Source organism: Zingiber officinale, chromosome 7B, assembly GCF_018446385.1.
Source record: "Zingiber officinale cultivar Zhangliang chromosome 7B, Zo_v1.1, whole genome shotgun sequence".
Taxonomy (NCBI): domain Eukaryota; kingdom Viridiplantae; phylum Streptophyta; class Magnoliopsida; order Zingiberales; family Zingiberaceae; genus Zingiber; species Zingiber officinale.
The window spans coordinates 3,767,171-3,791,200 of record NC_055999.1 but is presented as its reverse complement, the minus strand read 5'-3'; the positions used below and the strand labels follow the sequence as shown (position 1 = coordinate 3,791,200).

At 37.1% G+C, this 24,030-nt stretch overlaps 1 protein-coding gene across 1 annotated transcript; it reads right to left on the bottom strand.

Moving 5' to 3' along the window:
• Positions 1-19,138: 19,138 nt before the first annotated feature.
• On the bottom strand, positions 19,139-21,702 carry LOC122005085 (protein NRT1/ PTR FAMILY 5.6-like). Its single transcript, XM_042560002.1, has 4 exons — positions 21,448-21,702; positions 21,149-21,366; positions 20,258-20,802; positions 19,139-20,171 (listed from the first exon to the last, which is right to left on the bottom strand). Exons 1-4 carry the CDS (start codon positions 21,599-21,601, stop codon positions 19,325-19,327), a joined length of 1,764 nt encoding a protein of 587 aa, XP_042415936.1. The 5' UTR covers positions 21,602-21,702; the 3' UTR covers positions 19,139-19,324.
• Between the last annotated feature and the right edge of the window lie 2,328 nt (positions 21,703-24,030).

Below are 24,030 nucleotides of genomic sequence, written 5' to 3'. Positions count from 1 at the left end.
AATAATCTTCTAAAGATTGGTTGATGCCACACAATACTAGACAATAAACATCCAAAAACTCATTATTGTGGGGAAAAGAAATGACAGAATATTATTGATAAAAAACTAATTCAAAAATAATTAAATATATGTTTAAATCATTTAAAATCTTAATAAGATGAAAAAAAGATAATAAAAAGAAAAAATCTTCTAGACATCCGAAAAGGATTTAAATGATATTTTTTGGGTTTGAAATAGGATGGTTAAGGATAAACTTTGAAATTTATTAAAGATCTCTGAATGCGCTTTGATTTGATATATATTATAGGCCCCATGGTTCAATCCAAGTCAAAAGTTATAACCTTTCAAAACTTCCACCGATCCTGCTCTGATTCTGCTTCGATCCTACCGATCCTGCTGTGATCCTACTGCAAAGAATGATTCTGCACGATCCTGGATCGATTTTGGGTTTCCTGATCGTAGGATCGTATGATCCTACGATCCAGATCGCGATTTTACAAACTATGCCGTCAAACATCAAAAAGGGAGAGATTGTTGATACAATATCCCTAGGTCAATGTTGACCTGGTTGACTAAGCTTGAATTGGCTCAAGCTTGAGTCTTGATGTTTGGATTTCGATGTTTGATAATACATGGAGATTGCAGATGCAATCGTCCGATTGGGGAGATTGTTGATACAATTCTCCTCTGGTCAAGGACTGACTAGTTAGATGTGAAGAAGAGTCAAGTAGGTCAAAGGATTGACCGAATACTTGACTGGGAAAGTCCTAACTAAAGGTTAGGTAGGTGAAAGTCATGGTGTGTGAAGCCAGGAAGTTGGGAAATCTTGATGAGTGAAGCCAGGTGAAAGATCTAGTGAGTAAAGCTAAGCGGTTGGGAAATTCTGGTGAGTGAAGCCAGGTGAAAGACCTAGTGAGTGAAGCTAGACATGTGAAAGTCCCGATGAGTGAAGCCGGGGAGTGGAAAAATCCTAGTGAATGAAGCTAGGTGAAAATCCTAGCGAGTGAAGTTAGGTGAAAGTCCTGGTGAGTGAAGTCATGCAAATGAAAAGTCCCAGTGAGTTAAGCTAGGCAGATGGAAAGATCTGCTGAGTGAAGTTAGGGACGTGGAGATCCAGGTGGGTCAAGGTTGACCGAACACCTGGTGTTGGAAAGCCCAAGTAGGTCAAAGGATTGACCGGATACTTGGCACGAGGAAATCCAGATGGTCAAGAGTGACCGAACATCTAGTGGAAGTCCAAGTGCGTCATAGAGGATCAGACACTTGGCATGAGATGGTAAGTCCGAGTGGGTCAAGGTTGACCGAACACTTGACACGAAGGTAAAAGTCCAAGTGGGTCAAAGGATTGACCAGACACTTGGTGAAAAAGTCCCAGCAGATCAAGATTGACCGGATGCTAGGCACGAGGAGCTCCAACAGACCATGATTGACCGGATGTTAGAATTGGGGATCCTAGACTTGATTTAAGCAAGTCAAAGGAGGTCAATCGATCAACCAATCGATTAGACTGCAGTCCAATCGATCAGTCGATCGATTAGACTGCAGTCCAATCGATCAGTCGATCGATTGGCAGTGTGCGCGAATGAAGGCTCGTCCAATCGATCAACCGATCTATTGGGAGCTTATATCGCACAAAAAAAATGATTCCCAATCAATCAGTTGATCGATTGGGCATCACCAATTTATCGACCGATCGATTGGGGGTTGTTTCTCGCGCGTGGACGCGAGGGAGGTTGAATCGATCGGCTGATTGATTCAAGTCTCCCCAATGATCAGCCGATCGATTGGGATGTGATCGTTGCACAGGTAGCAAGCGATGGACGGCTGGGATGATGCAGATCTGACGTGACAATCAATTGGGAGCATGCCCAATCGATTGGGAGCCCTAGAAGTGCCAAGTATATAGCCGTTGGTGAGCTTATTCTCCGTAGTGCTTTTCCCCGACACACGCGATTCTCTCCGACGATCTTTCTGCCAGTTCTTGAAGCTTCTAGGGGATAAGTGCTGGTGCACTTCCAAGAGTCAAGAGGTGATCTACATCAACAAGAGCAAGCAAGAAAAGGATTTTATTTTATACACTTGTGTATTTTCTTCTTTTTTTAGCGTATCTTGTTGTGAGAAGATTGTACAAGGTTTCTCCACCTCCGGTAGTTACTGAAAAGGAGAGTTTTCTTAGTGGGTGTGTGTATGAGGGTCGGATTCTTGGATTAGTCACCTCTTCTTGAGGTGAATATCAAGTAAATCCTAGCGTTAGTGTTGTGAGTGTGCTTTGTGTGCATTTCCGCTGTATTTCATCATCACGAAGCAAGTAACCAAAGCGCAATGAGCTATTCACCCCCCTTCTAACTACAAATCGACCCTAACAGGAGGCCCCCCTTAGAATTTCAAGGAAGAGACGTTGCCCGTCTGGACCCTCGATTGACCACTCAGGCCCATCTACCTCCACACAAATTTTGACTGGGTCCCTAGGTCCACTAATCCATTCTCCAATTCAGTCACCAGACGTGTTAGTTGGGTCAAAGAGTCACCTGGTTACGACCAATCTTCCCTTTGTACACCTTCCACTATCTCCTAAGACTCTCGTTTTCCTACCTTCTACAATCTGGAACTTCTCGCAAGAGGGTAGGTCCCTCGCATTCTTCTATAGATTCGACTCTTGTGGGATGTCAGGAGGACTCACTAGGTGAAGAAGGCATCCCCTTTGTTGTGGAGCTATCCCAAGACCTAGTTAAAGAACACATGCTAAATTTCACCCTCTATGGTCTAGTGACCCACGCATGGAAGAACGGTGAGCAAGCGGTCAAGGACATGTCCATCTAAGGTTTAGTAGAGAAACTTATGATGAATGGGGCCAAATATATGCCCCAATTGATGGTATTCAACCAGCGATACCTTGAGATCCGATAAGGCAATGAGAGTTACTGGCTCGTATAGCTGAGCTAGAGACCTAGTTAGCCGCAATGCCTTCTCAGGAAGTTTTGACTATGGCTCAGAAGGAAAATTCACCGCATAGTCAAAAGTTGATCGTCTGAAGAGACAATAAGTTGTTATGACACTTTGGGAGTTAGAGTGGGGGAGGGGTGATTAACTCTAATCACTTCGTTTATGATGATTTGCAACAGAAAACTCGAAGCAATCGCTAACATTAAGATTTACTTGGTATCCACCTCCTTGAAGTGATTAATCTATGGATGCACATAATGCACATGCACACACTCTTTTAGGACCCTTGGCGACCGGTTAGAGGAGAGGGGGGTGAATAGCCCCTGCATAAAAATAAACAAAAGTACCTTCCTTGGCTTATAACTTAAATAAACACTTGCATATAAATAAAAGATAAACTAAAAAGACAAGACTCACATATTTACTTGGTTACAACCGAGAATGTTGTTAATCCAAGGCAGTTGAATCACACTAAGAATCTCCTTCAGACAGAGAAACTTCTTACATCAATGAAAACACAGAAAAAAAAGCTAAACAAAACAGAAAGAATCTACAAGTGTTGTTGCACTATTTCTTGTTGTTATAAAGTTTTGGGAGTAAGACTGTTTATATAGCCTTGCTCGGGCGCTTGGAAGGGTTCCAGACACCTGGAGTGGGATAGAACTCTATCCCCTACGCATCAGTCAAAGTCCACGTCGATCTTGATAAAATTTAGATTTCGGGCATCCGAAAGGGTTCCGGGCGCATAGACTGCTCCTGACACCCAAAATGGTTCCGGGTGCCCAGAAGGGGAAAGTCAACATTTTGTTGACTTTCTCTTCAGGCCTCCAGCTTCGACTTTGCTTGCTTCGGTCCAGGTCTTTCTCTTTGGTTCTGCTTGCTTGGGTGATTTCGGCCATCCGAAATATGACTCACCCGAACTCAACTTTCGGCCTTCTCGAGCAAGCTTCTGCTCCTGGCTTCTCGTCCCTCGAAAACGCCGCACACCTCCTTCTCGTCCGCCTGCGTACTCTTCCGCAGCTCCTCGTCCCTCGGATGCACCGAGCCCGTTGGCTTTTTCTCGTGTCGTCCTTCTCGCTAGCTGCATCTTTTACCCGGCACCCTGTGCTCCTAAGTTTCTGTACACTTAGACACAAGGTTAAACACAACAGGACCTAACTTAACTTGTTTAATCACATCAAAATAATCTTGGGGTATCGACACACTCCACTATGAAATATGCTCCTTCTCGAAAATAATCTGGAGGTGGCGAAATCTTGTACAATCTCACATACAAGATGCAATGAAAACAAGATGTAAATACAATACAATTGAGAATCTTACTTTCTTGATCTCTTGTTGCTTGAAATACCTCTTATAGACTCAAAAATACAGCATTACTTCTCTCGAAGTCTCCCAAGAACCGGTGGTGAAGAGTGGAGAAGAAGTTCATTCGAATCCTTGTGAACGTCTTTATATCCACGAATTAGGGCTCTTAATCGATTAGCCAATCGATTATGCGTCTTCAATCGATCATTTGATTAATTAAGAAGTTCACTGTTTGTCACGAGTTTCTTCTCCCAATAGATTACCTAATTGATTGGGGAACTCACTATTCATTTGGAAGAAATGCTCTCAATAGATCACCTGATTGATTGGCAGCTTCAATCGATCAACTAAATGATTCAGAAGCTCATTGTTCACTCACAAACTCTCTCAATCGATTGTGAAAGATCTTGATTGATTACTCAATTGATCAAGACACTTTCTATACTATGCTTCATCAACCAATTGATTACTTGATCGATTGAGCCCCCAATCGATTACCTAATTGATTGATAAGTAGTAAAATGTGTAGATATATAAACGAGCTTCATTTCACATCCGAGATTACCTCATTCCAATATTCCATTGAAAAGTTATGACCTTCGAAACTTTGCTACGTTGGAACTTCCTCGTTTCATGCCAAATTCATGTTGGACTTACGACTGCCAAGTGTCCAACAACCTTTGACCTATTTGGACTTTCTCTTTGTCAGCTTTTCGTTGGACTTTCGAACACCAAGTGTGATCCTCCTTGATCTACTTGGATATTCCTCTTACCTAACCTCAGTTAGGACTTTCCCTTATCAACGTGCGGTCGTCTCTGATTCACTTGGACTTTCCTTTATCTGTTGGTACAAGGAGCACCAGATAAAACCAATTAAGTTATAAGGTTTTGATGTTTGACAATATATCTAAGTTTGGTCAGTTTGACTAAAGGTTGATTCAAATAAGACTTGATGTTTGGAAGATAAAATTCTAGGAGAAGGTAACCTTAGGTGGTGAAAGTCCTAGTAAGTGAAGTTAGGCCCTAGTGAGTGAAACTAGATGATGAAAATCCTGGGGGGAGGTAACCTTAGGTGGTCAAAGTCCTAGTGAGTGAAGTTAGGTAGTGAAAATCCTAGAAGAGATAACTTAAGTAATGGTAAAGTCTTGGATGTAGTCCAAGCGTGAAGCTTAGTAGGACGGGTAGATTTATAGGAGTGCGGCTTAATCTTAAGGGATTGACCCTTAGGTGGTAGACTTCGAGGAGGGACCTCCAACCAAAAGGTAAACATAGTAGGTTAGGTAGACTTACAGATATAGGTTCAGTTGTTTGTTTTTATTTGTATGATTATTTTACAGGAACCTAGAGCTGGAAGTAAAAAAGAGAGTAAACAAATGCAAATGGGTGAATAAGACTTGACTCGGTTCGAACCGAACTTAAATTGATTCAAGAGACTGAATCGACGGTTCAGTAGACCAACTGGGTTTGGTCTAGCTGAGTTGTCAGAAATATTGACATAGAAGATGATGTGGCAAAAGATCATCTTTATGATTTGGATCAGAATGAGGATAAGCTAGATAAAGTGGATAGAGATAAGGTTTCATCTAGATATAACTTCATCCAGATAAGAGTTGATTCAGATAAGGATCTGATCCAACTCTATAAAAGAAGACAAAGGCTTTATATTTAAGACACCAATTCTTCATCCTACTCTTCATCTCCGCGCTCAAAATGTGATGTTGCACAGCTCTGCGATCGAGAAAGCTCCAAAGGGGTGCGCTACGCTCAAGACTTCCGGATTGACTGTAATTTTTGTTTGGTTTGTTTATTACAAGTTGTACTTAATTTATTATTATTTTTGCTTGTATTGTAAATTGTAAGACGAGTTTCTCAACCTTCAGAAAGTTTTGAAAAGGAGACCACTAGTGGATGTCCATCTCTCGTGATTAGGCCTTTGATGTACTGACTGTGAGGGGTTGAGAATCAAGTAAATCCTGTGAGTATTCTTTCTTTTAAGTTTTTATTATATTCCGCTGCGACTAACACTTTGATAGAAAGAACGAACGAAATCGAAGCTAAAAGTGACGAGTCGATATTCACCCCTTCCCTCTATTGACGCCACCGATTCTACAATTGGTATCAGAGCAAGAGGCTCTGATTAGACAAACCATCGACGGAGCAAGTAGACCACGAATAGAGGGGGAGAAGGATAAAAAGATAATTTTATTTAATGTTAAATTTTAAATTACATATTATATGCTTAAAGTGCAGGGAGAGAGAGCGCTCTAAAAATAAGTACCCTACTCGTAAGAATCGAACGACACCATCGGCGGCAAAGGAGAAACCATTGCTAGGAGTTCTATGGGATGCTTCAAGTTCCAAGAGTTCGGACACTACAAGAATCATCAATTGCCTAACAAGGAAAATTACAAAAAAGATTAATAATTTTATATTTCATGCAAATCTAATTTTTTTACCGTCTAATACATTTCAAAATATATTTATAAATTTATATGATGATATGGTTTCCAAAAATACCCTTAGATTTTTCATGTAATAAGCTAGAAAGAAATTTATATGGCAAGGTAGATTTAAAATTTTCAAATAATTCTCATAATTTACAATTAAATATAATTAATAAAAATACTAATTTAAAAAATTCAAATCTAAATAATAAAGATAATCAATGAAATATAGATCAACATAAAATTAATCATAATCTTAACAAATCTTTTAATCAAGATAAATTCAAATTTGATAAAACAAATCTAACTAATTCAAACTCAATTAATTTAAATAAAAATTCAAAGTTAAATAAATTTGAAAATAATAATTCTGAAAATCTAAATTTAATTAATTATGAAATTAATAATTCTAAAAATTTAAATTTTAAAATTTAAATTTAATTAATTTTGAAAATTTAAATTTAAATAAATCTGAAAATAATAATTTAGAAAATTCAAATTCAAAGAAAAATTCAAATCAAGACAAGATAACATTAAATAATCTAAATTTAAAAATTCAAAAGAAAGATAATTTGAATAATTCAACAAACTTAATTAAAAATTTATAAAATATAAATTCAAATCTAGATAAGATAACTTGAAAATAAAAAAATTAAAAAAATAAATAAAAATTTGATAAATTCAAACAAAATGATAAAATCTAATTTAAAGTATAAAAACTTGAAATTAAATCTTAAAAATTTAGAAATAATTAAAATTATTAAAGACTTAACTAAAGAAGATGACCAAGTCAACATGAATGAGATTAACAAAATACTTGATAGAATATTTAATTCGATAAATTTAAAGAAAAATTCGAACTTAGAAAAAATTAATAATCAAGATAAAATCAAATAAATACTAATTCAACCCATCAAGATAAATTTTTTAATTAATAATCAAAATAAATCTAATAATTCAAACTCTTAAAAATTTTAATAACACTGAATTAAATAATGAATTAATCAATTCTAATAATTCTAATAATTTGATAATTTCTAATCTTTCAAATTTAAATCTTGAAAATTCAAAATTAAATATCAAAAACCCAGAAATTAAATCTATAAATTTTAAGAATACTAATTCAAATATTAATACCAAAATTTGAATTTAATTAATTATAATAAAGTACCCTTTAATTATGAAACAATGAATAATTCAAAATTAAATTTTAAGAAAATCAAAATTAAATCTCAAAAATTTTAAAAATGAAAGTTCAAATCTTAATTATAATAATTAAAATTTAAATACAAATATTATAATTTAATTTATTATAATAAACTACCTTTTAATTATAAAATTATGAATTCAAGATTAAATCTAAGAAATTCGAAACTAAAATAATAATAATAAAAAAATTAAATCATAATCCAACAAAATAAATCTACAAATTTTAAACTCAAATCAAAATTTAAATATCAAAACTAATTATAGAACCAATTAATAAAATTTACCCAATGAAAGAAGTAAATTAATAAAAATCAAGATGTGTCAAAATGAATTGAAACATTCGTGAGTTTACACAAAATATATCAAATCAAGAATTTGATACATCATTAGAAATCAACTATAAGTTATTTTACACATGCACGCTTGTAATGTACATTTTAATTTATGCCTATAAATATTTAATTAGTTAGAATAAGGATTCTCAGAAAAAAGATTAAATGCTCAATTTCTTTAAAAGTTTTTGTCTAGAAGTAGTTGATGCTCTAATATCCAAGAATGTCTCATACCTCGTCATTATTGAAATGAATATTTAACCAAATAACTGTTAAATATAAATTTAACTCAAATGTAAATCAATCCTTAGATTTTTATTTAAATTGAAAATAAAATTAAAAATCTCACAAAATCCATAAAGTTACCCGGATTGATTATGTTGAAACACTTAGAATGGGAGAGATGATAAGGACTACTAAATTAAAAATATTTTTTTAAAAAAAAGTTTTCAAAATCCATAGATAATTTTATAAAAAAATATTTTCAAAATAGTAATTTAACATAATAATATTTTAATGAATTTTATACTTGATTGAGTGTATTTATATATAAAATTTTAAAAATCTATATACTTGAAAAATATTGATTGTTGACCATTACTTAGAAGTCCATATCCTAAGGTCAACACTAAACCCAGTCCCCTAGACATTTAGGTAGATTTCCTTATAGTCAACAAGGATAACCAGGGTATGTCAAGTTAAAGGGATGTGTTTTTGAAAATTTTAAAGAAATATGTTTGATTTTTTTTTTTGTAAAAAATATTTGAAAAATCTATAAATACACTTGAAAATCTTTTGAAAAATCACTTTGAAAAATTATCTTTTGAAAAATATATTTTAACTGTTCTTTTGATTTGGATCAACCCTTATACACATAAGCAATCTTGTGGTTAATAAGGAGTTCTAAGGATATGTCAGGATAAGGGGGAGACCTTATGAAAAGATCAATATAAGTTTAAAAATTCTTTCAAAATTCATTTGTAAATCTTTGAAAATTTGTTTGAAAATTCATTTTAAAATTTTTTAACAAATATTTTTGAAAACTTATTTTGAAAACTCATGTAGTCATGCTTTACAACTATTTTGAGAAATATACCTTAACTTTTCTTTTGATTTGGATCAACCTTTAAGACACTAAGGAAGATTTTCTTGTGGTTAACAAGGATTCCTAAGGATGTGTCAAGCTTAGGGCAGTCCTTATTAAAAGATCAAATATAAGTCTTTTGAAATTCATTTGCAAATCTTTAAAACTATGTTTGAAAACTCTTTTTACAAAAGTTTGAAAATTCTTGCAAAGTAATTTGAAAACTCTTGAACTTCATTTTGGAAATCCCTTTGAAAGTTAATTTAAAAACACTTTTTAAAAACTTTTGAATAATTTTTGAAAATAATGCTTTATCTCAAATATTTTAAATGTTTTTAAAAAGGGGTATTGTTGGTGCAAGACCTAATGGACCTTAAGGTGATTAATATATATTTTTTATGTATATCAAAGGAGGAGAGTGACCTTGAGTTAGAAATATTATGAATCTCCCAACTATGATCAAAAAGAGGGAGATTGTTGGTGTAGGAAGCACCAGATCAAAGCAATTAACCTCTAGGGTTTCGATATTTGACAATATATCTAAGTCTGGTCAGTTTAACTAAGGGTTAATCCATATAGAACTTGATATTTGGAAGATAAAATTCTAGTTAAGACTAGATGACTAGTAAGGGAAAATCTCAAGGAGGGTTAACCTTAGGTGATGGAAGTCCTAGTAAGTGAAGCAAGGTGGTAAAAATCCTAGGGGGAGGTAACTTTAGGTGGTGGAAGTCTTGGTGAGTGAAACTAGACAGTGGAAATTCTAGGGGAGGTAATCTTAGGTAATGGTAAAGTCTTGGATGCAGTCCAAGCATGAAGCCTAGTAGGTCGGGTAGACTTACAAGAGTATGACTTGATCATGAGGGATTGGCCCTTAGGTGATAGACTTGGAGGAGGGACCTCCAAGCAAAAAGTAAGCATAATAGGTCAGGTAAACTTACAGATATAGGCTAGATTGCTTATTTATATTTGTATGATTGTTTTGGAGGAACCTGGAGCTGGAAGTAAAATAGAGAGTAGATAAATGTAAATGGGTGAACTGGACTTGACTCAGGTCGAACTGAACCTAAACTAGTTCAGGAGACCAAATCAGTAGTTTGGTAGATCGACTAGGTTTTGTCTAGATTGCTGAGTTGTCTGAAATATTGACATAGAAGATGATGTGGCAAAAGATTATCTTTATGATTTGGATCAGGATGAGGATAAGCTAGATGATATGGTTAGAGATAAGATTTCATCCAGATATAACTTCATCCAGATAACAGTTAATCTAGATAAGGATCTGATCCAACTCTATAAAAATCTACGTTGCGAAGTTCTGCGACCAAGGAAGCTCTAGGGGGTGCATTGCGCTCAGGACTTCCGGATCAACTGTCATCTTTTATTTGGTTTGTTTATTACAAGTTATATTTAATTTATTATTATTTGTGCTTGTATCGCAAACTGTAAGACGGGTTTTTCCACCTCCGGAAAGTTCTGGAAAGGAGACCACTAGTGGACGGTAGGGGTGTAAATGAACCAAGCCGCTCGTGAGCTATTCGAAGCTCGATTCGATAAAAGCTCGTTTGAGCTCGTTTAATGAGGCTCGTTAAGATAAACAAACCAAGCTCAAGCTTCTCAATATTCGACTCGTTAGCTCGTGAACATGTTCGTTAAGCTCATAAATCAACTTTTAAATAAAAAAAATAATAGTTTTGATATTAAATTTATAGATTTTACACTCTACTTATGAAAAACATAGACAAATATATTAAATTTATTTATTAGAATAAAATTATAAATTTTAACAAGAATATTATAATTTTTTTAAAATATATAATTTAGTTTTTAATGAATATTTAAATTTATAATTTATATTTATTAAGCTCGTTTAGGCTCGATAAAAGCTCGAATATGCTCGTGAGCCATGAATATATTCGTTAAATAAAGCTCGAGCTTGGCTCGATTATAAACAAGCCAAACTCAAACATCCAAGAGTTCGGCTCGGCTCGGCTCGATTACACCCCTAGTGGGCGAGCGCCTCCCATGAGATCAGGCCTTGGATGTACTGATCCTGGGAGGTTGGGAACTAAGTAAATCCCGCGAGTATTCTTTTTTTTTTTTTTAAAGTTTTTATTATATCCCTCCTTAACTAACACTTTGATAAAAAGAATGAACGAAATCGAAGCGAAAAGCGACGAGTCGATATTCACTCCCTTACATTATTAACGTGGGGTCCTCCTTGACCCACTTAGATTTTGTTTTGTTTAACCGTAATTAGGACTTTCCTTTGCCAACGTGTGATCCTCCTTGACCCACTTGGACTTTATTTTACCTAATCGCGGTTAGGACTTCTCTTTGCCAACATGCGAACTCTAGAGTTAGGACCTTGCTTTGCCTAACCTCCAGTTATGACTTTTCCAATTAAATATTTGGTCCTCCATGACCTACTTTACTTTTCTCACACACACTATCAAGTATCTGGTCAATCTTGACCCTACCTGACCGCTTCTCATATATTGTCCAAATATTGAAACTTAAATGCGAATCCACTTGAGCTTAGTCAACTGGTCAACCTTGATCCGAGGATGATTGCACCAATAATCTCCCAGCATAAGCTTACCCCACTTTTGACCAGGCCACGATCAATCGATTGAAGAAGGGAATAAAAGAAACAATGGCAAAAAGGATTAGCTTGACGCACCGACTGTTCAAGTTGATTTCAAGGCCAACTAGAGGGAGCTTGGGCTTCTAAAAGTGGAACTGGGAGCCACTCGAGAGAATACTGAGTCAGCCAATGCCCTAGCGGAATTCTGACGATGCGATTTAAAGGCTGCTCTCATCGTAATCGAGAACTACAAGCCTCCATGATGACCCTTGAAGCCTAAAAATATTAATTGGAGGGCAAGGTGTCTGAGCTTGAGGAGCATCAGGCAAGAGAGGATGAGTGTTGGGCCACCAAGAAGAAAAGAATTCCTATGATTAGAGGAGTTCTATGATATGTTCAACATCTACCTCGTCCGGATGGTGTAGCATGGAATTGATGACACCCTTAAGCAGCTAGAGAAGAATGGGAAGCTTTCTACCAACTCCTCCCTCCCAATCATCGACCTTTTGAAGATCAACGAGAGCATCCTTGATGAAGATGTTATTGAATTTTGAGATGTATTTATCAAGTGTTCATCCTTTGTAACAATTTCTTTTAAATATGATAAAAATTTTGAGAAGTTGCCTTACTTTCCACTATGATTGTAGAGACTAAGGATGTTCTTGACCCCGACTGTGTCCCAATCTTGGGGAATTCAGGTCCTAAGAAGGATAAGGCGATATGGTACTTACTCGACCCTTACACAAAAGAGTATCCACTACCGTATGCTAGAGGATCTCGACCCTGACTATATTCGAGCTTGGGGAAGTTTGGACCCTAAAAAGGGCAAGACAATATGATACTCGCTCTACCCTTATACAAAGGGGAGTTCGCTACTACTGCATGGAGGTTTACATCTCATATATACCTTCTCCACACTCAACTATTCCATTACATATCATTTTTTCATAAATTCAAATTCCCTAGGTCCATCAATGAGTTTCGGTAAAATTTATTGATGGATCTAGAGAACTCTACTTGATACCATTCCAAGTGTTGCAAATTTTTTGAAGTGCCCCGGAGTGCTAGGAGGGGGGGGGGGGGGGGAATAGCTTCATTCACTTCTTCGATGATGAATTACAGCATAAACTTGAAGCGAATACTCTACAATGTTAATACCTTTATTTTATTTGGTATCCACCTCCTTGAGGTGATTAATCTAAGAGTCTACTCTTCACTCTCATAGATACACTATGAAAACCTCCTTTCAGGAGGTAGAGAAGCCTTATACAAGCTCAAGCACGAGTAATATAAACAGGAAACGTAAACTAGGTTACAAAGGAAATCGAAAATGACTTTACAATATGAACCTTGCTTTGCTTGTTTTTTTTCTTAATTTGGTTAGTCTCTTGATTCTTGGAAAGTGCAGTAACACTTATTACCCAAAACTCAAGAATTAGTGTGAACTATTATCCCTTTAAATCATCACAAAATCCTTTTTTTAAGGTTATCTTGACGCATCTAATCAATTAGGCTTACCCTTAATCAGTTGTCATATTAGATGATCGTTCAACCACCTACAGAATGACTTTTTTTACTCATCTAATTGATTGGTGAGTCATACCAATTGATTTGGTAACTTCTAATTGATTGCCCTGTTGGTGCAAGAAGTATCCGACGATCGAACCTGAGTTTTGATAATAGTAAAGGATTCAAAGTTAAAGTTATTTGTGGTCTAACATGTTTGAATGAGTTTGCAGGAAAGTCCTAAGTGTACTTAGATAAAAGTCCTAATTGCGGTTAGGCAGGTGGAAAACCCTAGGGGGCGGTAACCCTAGGTCTTAGGGGGTGGTAACCCTAGGTGAGGAAAAGTTCTAGCTGCGGTTAGGCAAAGGAAAAACCCTAGAGGTGGTAACGCTCGGCGGAAAGTCTTGGCGGGTCAAAGGCTTGGGGCAAAAATCCTAGAGTCGAGGACTCTAGGTTAAAATCTTGGTGTCGTAAACCGGGTGGAAGACTAGGCGGGTCGTGGAGCAACATCTAGCAGAAAGTCCTGGAGATTCAAACACTGAGCAAAAGTCTAGCTAATCTGGAGGATCAAACTAACAAACAGGTAAACTCTCCTAAGTGGAGTAAGTGAGGACGCGTTCCCCGGTCAGGGAACAGTAGGCGTCGGTTCGACCTAGGATTTTCGGATAGAAATCCGAAATCAGGACCGGACAGTCCGGTGACTGTCAAATATTTATCTTAATTTTATTTTATTGCGCATAACTCTGTTTTACAGGATATGTTTATATTTTGGACTAACACATCTTGCAGAGAGTGAAAAAACCTTAAAGCCTCGGATGAACAATGCCCGAGGTATCCTCTATAGAGCTTAGAGGCGCCTCGGGTGTAATGCTTGAAGACTCCGCGCAGCAGAGCAGGAGGCGCCCTGGGCGCTGGGTGGAGGGCACCCTCCATGGGCTTGGGGCGGCCTTGGGCGGATAGGCTGCGGGCGAAGCGGAGCTTATCCACGCTGCGGATTCGGCGGGGTTGGAGGCACCCTCCATGCTATTGAGGGCACCCTCAACGGGCTATATAAGCCTGTCTCGAGTGGCAGCAAAGGACAACACTTCAATCTCAATCTGTCTTCCTTGTGCTGCTCAAAGAATGATCCGACAAAGCTGTAACAAGACTCCAACAACCAGAAGCTTTAAATTCTCTGTATTTGTTGTCGGTTTAATTTTCGTTACTGTTCTAAATTGTACTTCAAAGTTGTATTTTCCAAACTTATAGTGATTGCCCGAAGTAAACGCTCAACGAGCGTGGGCCTTGGAGTAGGAGTCTCCACAGGCTCCGAACCAAGTAATTCCTTGGGGTGCTCGTTTGTTGTTTTATTCCGCTGCGTAACGTTTACTTCGATCGATTGTTTTAAAATAAAGTAAAAGCCACGAGCGCTATTCACCTCCCCTCTCTAGCGCTTTTGTTCACATGCCCTAATTGATTCAGAAGCTTTCTATTCGCGAGAGAAAACAACATAATCGATTGGGCAATCGATTCCTTAGCTCCCTGTTCTCTCATGAAAATGGCCTTAATCGATTACCCAATTGATTAGCCAAACCTTAATTGATTGTCCTAATCGATTATAGCCTCTAGGATTGTAATTGAACCAAACATTCGTGAACAAGCTTGGTGTTCGGCTTTGTAAGAGATTGTTTATGTCCGTTCAATATACACAAGATCAATTAAACAAATAAGTTTGAACAGTTCGTTAAACTAAACAAACAAACTTGAACACATATGTGTTCAACTCGTTAACGTTCGTGAACAACGTTTATGAACAATATTTATGAACCATATTCATTAATAAAACTCTTCTTAATATGCTAAATAAATAATAAAATAAAATAAACATATAAGTTTGAATTATCAAGCTCAATAATCAATCAAACAATTAAAAGTTTCAAACAATCAAATAAGCTTGAATTGAGAGCTCAATAACATCTAAACGAATCAAGTTCAAACCAAGTTCAAGCCAAGCTTGAATTGAGAGTTCGATAACATCTAAACGAATAAAGCTCAAGCCAAACTTCAAACAAGCTCAAGTTCATAAAAAATAAACCAAGTCAAGCTTGAACAATCATTTCAAAAACTTAGTTCATTTAAAGCTTGGCGCGGCTCAGCTCGGCTATCTTATCAAACAAACTTGAACACCCTAAAGCTTAGCTCGCCTAGGCTCGTTTACAACCCTAATAGCCTCTTCTATCTTCACAAAATACAACTCAATCGATTACGTTAATCGATTAACAAGCTTTCTCTTCTTGTGACCAAATAGTTCCCAATTGATTCCCAATCAATTAGAACTGGGCTTAATCATTGCCTAATCAATTTCGACCTGAACTGTGCTTTTACAAAAGCTCCCAATCGATTAGACAATCAACCTAATCGATTGGAGCAAGTCCCAATTTATTAGGCACTCTACCTAATCGATTGGACTTGGACAATTCGATTCAGTTGATCAATTACCCAACCCTAAGCTCTAATCTCGAGTTTAGGGTCCCTTTGCCTAACCCTACAGTCATCCGTGATTTGTTGAAACTTCTTGTTGCCTATCATTCTGTCACCCTTGACCTGCCAGGGCAAGTGTCTTGTTAACCTTTGATCCATTAATTAGACTTTCCCTTGTCTAGTCTTGCTAGGACTTCCATTGCCTAGTTTCCAACTAGGTCTTCACTATCTGACCCCGTTAAAACTTTCGCTGCCTAATTTCCAACTAAGTCTTTATTGTCTAACCCTCCAAGGGCTTCCACTGCCTAGTTTCCAACTATGTCTTCACTATCTAGCCCCACCAAGACTTCCACTGCCTAGTTCCCAACTAGGTTTTCATTATCATCTAATCTCTAGTTAGGATTTTTCGTTGCCTAACCTCCAATTAAGACTTGTCATTGCCTAGCCTCTAGTTAGCACTTTCCTAAACAAGTATTCGGTCACCCTTTGACCTACTTGACTTTTCTCTCACATATTTTCAAAGATCAAAATTCAAGCTCGAGCTAACTCAAGCTTAGTCAAACTGGTCAATTTTGACCCGAGGATAATTGCACCAACATATGTGCCCTAGAGATATCAACTTGAAATTATTAACAAGTGATCAAAATGTTTTCAAAGTTTATAACTTTAAGACAATTGACATATACACATAGCTTATTGTAGGAATGTTAAAATCATGCATGAACACCATAAATGTCTTCACTGCACTGCTCTTTTCCATTAGAACATCCATATCAGCTTTCCTAAATATAGAATTTACCTTAAATTTTATATTTATGTAAAAAAACCTTTACATCAGCTTTCCAATCCATTCCCTAAATTTAAATTTTATGAATAGTACTACTTTAAATTTACGGAATGAAATTCATTCCCTAAATATTAAAATATTATTTAATTTGGAAGAGAGAAAAAATAAAAGGAATGGATTGGATAATGAAAAGTAGATATTACATAGAGAGAGAAAGAAATAATAATAAATAATAATAAAAAGTGGAAGAGAGAAAAGAAAATAATAAAAAAAATGAACATAATAGAAATTTTAAGCTAATTGATGTAGTGTGTATTGAAAAGTAATTGTCTAAATTTAATAAAGTGGACGGTTTACCTTAAATTTTAGAGATATTATAGAGAAACTGATGTGGATGCTCTTACATGTTAATTTTTTAGAAATCTAAATTCTCTAGTTCTATTAATGAGTTTCAGTTAAAATTTATTGATGGACTTAGAAAGTTCTAATTGGACCAATTCTAGCTCCTATGGATTTCTACAATGCTCTGAAGTCCAAATATGTTCTTTACTATTTTAGAAAATCTTACCGATGATACTTGCGTGCATGGGCGGGAGTCCGTAGTGGTGATGAAATCTCTTGCCGAGGTTCAACCCCCTGACTACTACGATCATTATCCAATACACTTACCAATTGAGTCAGCCATGGGGGCCAAGGAAAGAGGAAAGAGAAGAGAGGATATTACATGCAAAGGTGAGAGAAAAGTGAAGAGTGTTGGGAATACAATCAAAGTCTCACATTAAAAATATATAGAAAAGAAATGAGTTCAAAAGATTAAAGATATTTCCATCAATATGAAGCATTTTGGATAAGACCTAAAAATAAATTCATGAAAGCTTAGGTTCAAAATGAACAATATCATAACATTGTAGATATATGTGAATTCTTTTGACCCTAACAAGTGATATCAAAGTCACGGTCTAGATCGGATGCTATATGGGGTGACATTGAACAAAGTTGATAAGAGGTCTAAAGCAGGTCAAAAGTGAGAATATTTAAGGGAAGACTCAGAGTAGGTCAAGAGTGACTGAATATTTGAGCGGAGACCCAAACCATAAGAGTAATGATGATCATTTGTTTGAGGAGATGATTGTTAAGAATACAATCAAAATCACACATTGAAAATATATGAAAAAGATTATGAGTTTAAAAGATTAAAGATATCTTTATTATATTGGTATGAGTCCTTTTAGGTATAGCTAAAAATAAATTTATGAGAGTTTAGGTTTAAGTGAATAATATCACAATATTATGGGAATATATAATTTTTTTTTTACCGTAACAAAGAAAATAATATTATGGGAATATGTACATTTTTTTTACCGTAACAAAGAAAATATATTATATGTAAAGGAGATAGAAAAAAAAAACAGTGGGAAGAACGAAACCTGGTGTGCCTTCTAAAAATTCTAAAATCTTAAGTACGCCTTTGGCATAAATTACCGAAAAATATTCATAACAATCCAAGAGCTTCGATAAAATTGAAAGTTTTATATTCATTAAATTCTGGGTAATCTCTTTTCTTTTTTTTCTATTGTATCTTTAGAGACGGTGAATGGTTCGAGCGTTTAGCTAGAGATGAGTAGCTAATGCTATTTATTAATTTGTATAGTGATTGTTGGCTAGGACTATTGTAAGAGCCTACCCAAGATAATCTTGATAGATTAAGAGAAGTTAGCATAATTTTTTTTATAATAATATTGATTAGAGGAAAATATGTTCCATGCACCCACTCAACAAAAAATCAATTCGATACTTTAGAGAAAAAAAAACTTGAAAATAGAGAATATTTTTCTATTATATTATGAGAAAAGTGATTACGCTTTTATTAGCTGTAACTTATAAAAGACAAGAGGTATATATATGGATAACGGAAGATTCGTTGAACGATTACTGTACATCGCCTAGACTGTATGTTTTCCCTTATTCGATAATCTCTGACATTCTCTGTCACCTCATGATTGCGGAGGTTATAAGAGGTAGTTTATAAATAGGAGTCGTCATCATTGACAAGGTACACATACTTTTACAATAATCTCATTTGTGCACACTGTTTTTCTTCTTCCGCTCGGACATCATATTGATTTAAGTATCAAAGGACCTTTATTATGGACCTCTTTCCTGATTTTTGTATCTGACGTTCTGTCTGCTCCATTTAGTATGTGCAGAGAAAAAAAATATACTCAAAACTTTTCTCCTATTCTAGTTCATCATCTTTTTCTTCTTCGCGAAGTCTTTTTTCAGCCAACCCGAAGTCTTTTTTCAGCCAACCATATCCCACCTATCTAACGCATTATCTTCTCAATTACAACATCAACCTACTTTAAACAGTTGGAACAAAGAGCAAAAACGCAACCATCGAGTATTGTTGGAATCTTTAACAAAACTAGCTAACAACTCTTTTTATTATTAATTTTATTTATTTTCATAGAAACTAGCTAGAAACGCCAACATATCGATGGTAGGATTTGGCTCTTGGCGGAACTTTGTCCATGGTGCAATCCTGGCCAGCCGACGGTATCATTGATCGGACGACTTATTTATTAATTGGCGGCCGGGAATCTGGAGGAGACATCGAATCAAGAGTTTTAAAGGTACAAATACAAGGATAGCATGATATATTAATGCTTAGGCATCGATTTCAGGTGAATCTATGACTCTAACGTTGTCTTGTACTCTCTTGTACGAGTACCTTTTAGCCAAATACACGTACCCGCATAGGGTGACTGTGGTAATACCTGCCACCAACCAATAGTATAAGTCTAAACGACTATGGTTCAGATCTTTTGCGAACCAACTTCCTGTTGGCCTCCTTGAAGTGGCATGATCGACGATCGTGATCAAAAGACTGCTGATAAAGTTGGCCACGCCCAGCACGCTCAGATAGAACGCGATGCCTAGACTGCGCATGCCGTCGGGAACTTGATCGTAGAAGTACTCCTGCAGCCCGACCAACGCAAAACCGTCGCCGATTCCCAGTATCATGAACTGCGGTAGCAGCCAGCTGATGCTCATGGTTTGCCCCTCGGCCGCTAGTCGGAGTCGTCGTCGCTCCACCAGAGCGGCTGCGGCGAGGGCCGAGGCAGAAATTGCCATGCCGATGCCGATGCGCTTCAAGATGGTGATACCCCGCTCATCGCCGGTGGCCCGTCGGAGGAAGGGGATGAGAATTTTGTCGTAGAAGGTGACAGAGACGAGCATACCGATGGCGCCAAGGCTGTAGACAGAGGCGGCAGGGATGGTGAAATGGCCGAGACGACGGTCCGTGATGGTGCCCTGCTTGATGAAGAAGGTGTTTGCTTGTGCGACGCAAATGCCAAAGGGCAGCGCAGCTAGCCAAATGGGTAGCACCGAGAGGACGAGCTTGAGCTCCTCGATTTGGGTTACTGTTGCGAGACGCCATTGGTTCGATTTCTCCACGGCGAAGGCGACTTCATCGCCTTTGTGCTCAACGATGGCAGCTTTATCGAGACATCTGCACGATTTAAATGGCATTATATATTCCCATTTTCTTTTAAATTAAGCAAGCTTAAATTTTTGCAATATAATTATAGTACGTACCTTAATCTATTGGTGTGGTAGAGAAGTCTCTTGTCTGTTTGTTCTGTTTTAGGGGCCTCATAAAGTTCCCCTGCATCCAAAGGCAGAGCAAGCCTTCTCTTGGCCATCGCTGCAGCTATCACCTGCAGCATTGGCGTGAAGGGGCTCCCCTCCGGCGCCCGATAACGATAGATGTGTCTGCCTGCGACGAAGATCATGATGCTGATGGTCATGACCGCGGTTAGCAGGACATAGGCGAGCCACCAACTCACGTTGTCCTCCACATAGACGATGACGGTAACGCCCAGAATAAGCCCGCTGCATAGAGCGAAGTTCCACCAGTTGAAATACGACATCTTCTTCCTCCGCTCCGTCGCATCGTTGTCGTCAAATTGGTCGGCCCCGAAGCTCTCCAGCGCCGGCTTGTGACCGCCGGTGCCGACGGAGATCAGATACATGGAGAGGAAAAAGATGATCTCGTGGAGACGGAGCGACCGACGGCAGGTGGCCAGTTCGCAGGGCTTCAGGCCCGGGATCAGTTGAGTCATCGTCAACACGAGCAGACCCTGCATCCAGAGTTATCGGTTCAATGAGATCTCCCACTCATTGAATACGTAAAACACTTTAAAACCTGGGAAAAGACAGAGGCTTTGACTTAAACTGCTTTACAAAGAAACGGCCGATTATTTGCTACATTTTTAAGTTATTAATTTTGTACAAATATTCTTTTCTAACTATTGTGGGGGATCCAATACTCTACTCCAACTGACGATTTAGATGTGTCTAGCAAACTGCAGGCTGCATCTTATTCGAAAGTGACTACTTAAATCGTGCATGAGATCGAGAGAAAAACAATCAATACTTTTATTTATATCAACATAAATGCATAAATTAGCAGAGTTTAATGATTACCACGATGTAGATAACGGAGGAGAGTAGCACAGTGGAGAAACGGCCCAGATAAGCATCCGCCACGAAGCCGCCGACAAGCGGCATCATGGTGGTGACTCCGCTCCAGTAGTTGACGTTTTTCGCTGCAGTCTCCAAGTCTTGGTGTAGCACCTCAGTGAGGTAGATGATGAGATTGGTGGCCAAGCCGAAGTAGCTCAGTCTCTCCGCGAACTCGATCCCTGCACGCTCGAATCAAGAACCGATCGATCGAAAAAACAGTACTAGCTAGTCAAATCGATTGCTGCTTAATTACAGCGTACCTATGATGAAAAACGATGCCTTCCAGCAGCCTGTAGAAGCTCTCTTGGGAACTCTCCTCTTGTAGTCGACGGAGCAGTCCAACACCAACTCCTGCTCTGCTTCCTGTGGCTTCTTCTTCCTCTCAGGAAACGTAGCGCCGTCCATGGAGGCCATGAGAAATATAGAGGTTAAATAGCTAAAGATGGAATGTATGGTATGTGGAAATAAAAATCGATGAAGTTGTGGAAATGGGAATGGGAATTAGAGGAGCCCCTTTGCCTCCTTATATAATATTTTTCAATGAAGCTCGACCTTCGTCGTGCGTTCTGCGGCCGTACTGTCTGTGTCTGATTTAATGAGTAAGAATAATTGTTAATTTAGTCGATTTTTTGAAGGATAAAAGTAACGGAAAAAGTTGCGTGGACCATGCGATATTGCAAAGGGAGAATTTACTACTTTTCCAAAGTATCTCTGATATTGCATTATTTGGACAATGAAGTCGTATTTTAAACCTATGCTTCCAATTATCAGAGCTGCATTATTTTATCTCTCGACTTAATAATAGGATTCTTTTGGTGATTTTGTCAAAAATAGAATTTAGATATGGGCTGACTCAATGAATTATATATATATATGAATTATGAGTATTTTTACAATAAATTGCATTCATTATAAATTTATTATTAAGATTGACAAAGTTAAAATTAAAAAATGAAAGAGAATGGACATCTTTGCGATTTTAAATAATCTGCAACTGTGAATAAAAAAAAATCTGTGTTTTGGCTAGTAAAACAATAGTAAAACTATATTCAAATTAACTCAATTTTTTTCATGAAATAACGACAATTCATCAAAGAGAAAACGTAGCTGTACTGGATATTCAAACTGTACGTACATTTTACTTCAAAATTTATCATCATTCATTTGTTCCTTAAAACACTTCTCCACCTAATTAAGATCCGTTGTGTAGCTCTGTTACCGCCCAACTAGCAATTAAGTATGTAATTCTAGAATATGCCTGTTAATTATTTGGTAAAATTGAATCAGTTCTTTTGATAAATTACTGATGAAACATTCCATATAGTTTTCCTTTGATTTTTCTTCGATAAATGGGTAGCTCATGAGTATAAAATCCAATTACGATCATTTATTAATACTTTCAAATAATCGTGCGTTCTTGAAAAAAAGGACTTAGATTTATAGGAGTATATATTAATGAGTTTTTAAAATCTTTTTAAAGATTTTTAGACCTTATTCTAGGAATATATTCTCCGTTTATATTAATTGATTGATTACCCCACAAACTATATAGATCAATCCCTGTGACTGTAGGCTCGCTCAAAGACTTGTTTTCCGGAGTTGCAGCGCTCATGGTTTGTGATATTTCCGTATTTGATATATACTCCTTTTTTTTTAAAAAAAAAAAAATGTCAGCCAGAAAATTAGATTCCATATTGCGTTTCGTCCCACTTTATCGATCGATGTATATATATTTCATGAAACCAACCAACCCTAATCTAAAAGCTCTATAATTTTAGTTGGATAGTATATATATTTCATGAAAGATAGATCATGTTCCCTCAATGAACGTCCCTCTCATATCCATCCAATTTAATTATTCGATATATATCAGATGAAATCGGTGAGAGCATGCATCATCATCAAGCTGACCGCATTCGATAAAAAAAAAAAAAAATGGGAACCGCCCCATTAACGCCCAGGACGCCTCCTACTATTAATAGGGAGATAAAACGGGGAAGTCCATATGACAAGTGCCTAGATGGGGTCTATAGAAATGGTGAAATAATCCTATGTTGAGTTTTGATCTCCTATTATTACTCATACGGCGAGAAAGGTGGGGCCTCCGAAGTTGAGTTCGACATCAAAAAAAGTCGACTGATGTGACGGTCAAAATCAAGAAAGGATCAACTCTCGAATCATATCGATACCATGTCAAAATAAATCTAGTATATTACCATCGAGTGCTCTGGCCAGACACGTTGGAAACATCACTTGGCTGGACTGAACTCTATATTCAAGTATAACGGCCGAATGCAAAATGAACCCTCGACGTAAAGTCCGACTAGATATATTTGTCTGAGTGGATTCCGAATCCTCAGCATAAACTTGGTCGATTCAAAGACCGGTTAGACCTTAGGGGCTCAACTCTTCACTTCTCCAAATGCAAGACTCTCAACTTATATCCTCTCAATCCCAGCGTCAGTCAGACATCTGGGGTCCAGTTCCCTACATGAGCATGACTCCTAGTCAACAGTCGATCGACTCAGAACCGGTCAGACTCTCTCTAGAAGATAACATTGTCAGAAAATCGTAACAATCTGTCAGGGAATATGTCATTATACTCTGATATATGCATGCAATGGAGCCTTCCTCCGCCTATAGGAAGGTTGTTGTACATACTCTATCACCCGACATACTCTGACACTAGACATTCTCTGTCGTCTCATTAATGTAGAGATTATGAAAGGCGGTATAAAAAGAGATCTCTCCGTTGGCTATGTACACGCGTGAATACATACGCATCCGTACACTCACACATTTATACTATTATTCTACTATTCATTGTCTTCTCCCTTTCGCAC

Coding starts and splice junctions, on each gene's coding strand:
- LOC122005085 (XM_042560002.1), bottom strand. CDS start 21,601: ATGGCCTCCATGGACGGCGCTACGTTTCCTGAGAGGAAGAAGAAGCCA. Junction 20,803..21,148: donor CCTCCGTTATCTACATCGTG/GTAATCATTAAA, acceptor CTCTGGATGCAG/GGTCTGCTCGTGTTGACGAT. Junction 20,172..20,257: donor TACCACACCAATAGATTAAG/GTACGTACTATA, acceptor TAAATCGTGCAG/ATGTCTCGATAAAGCTGCCA.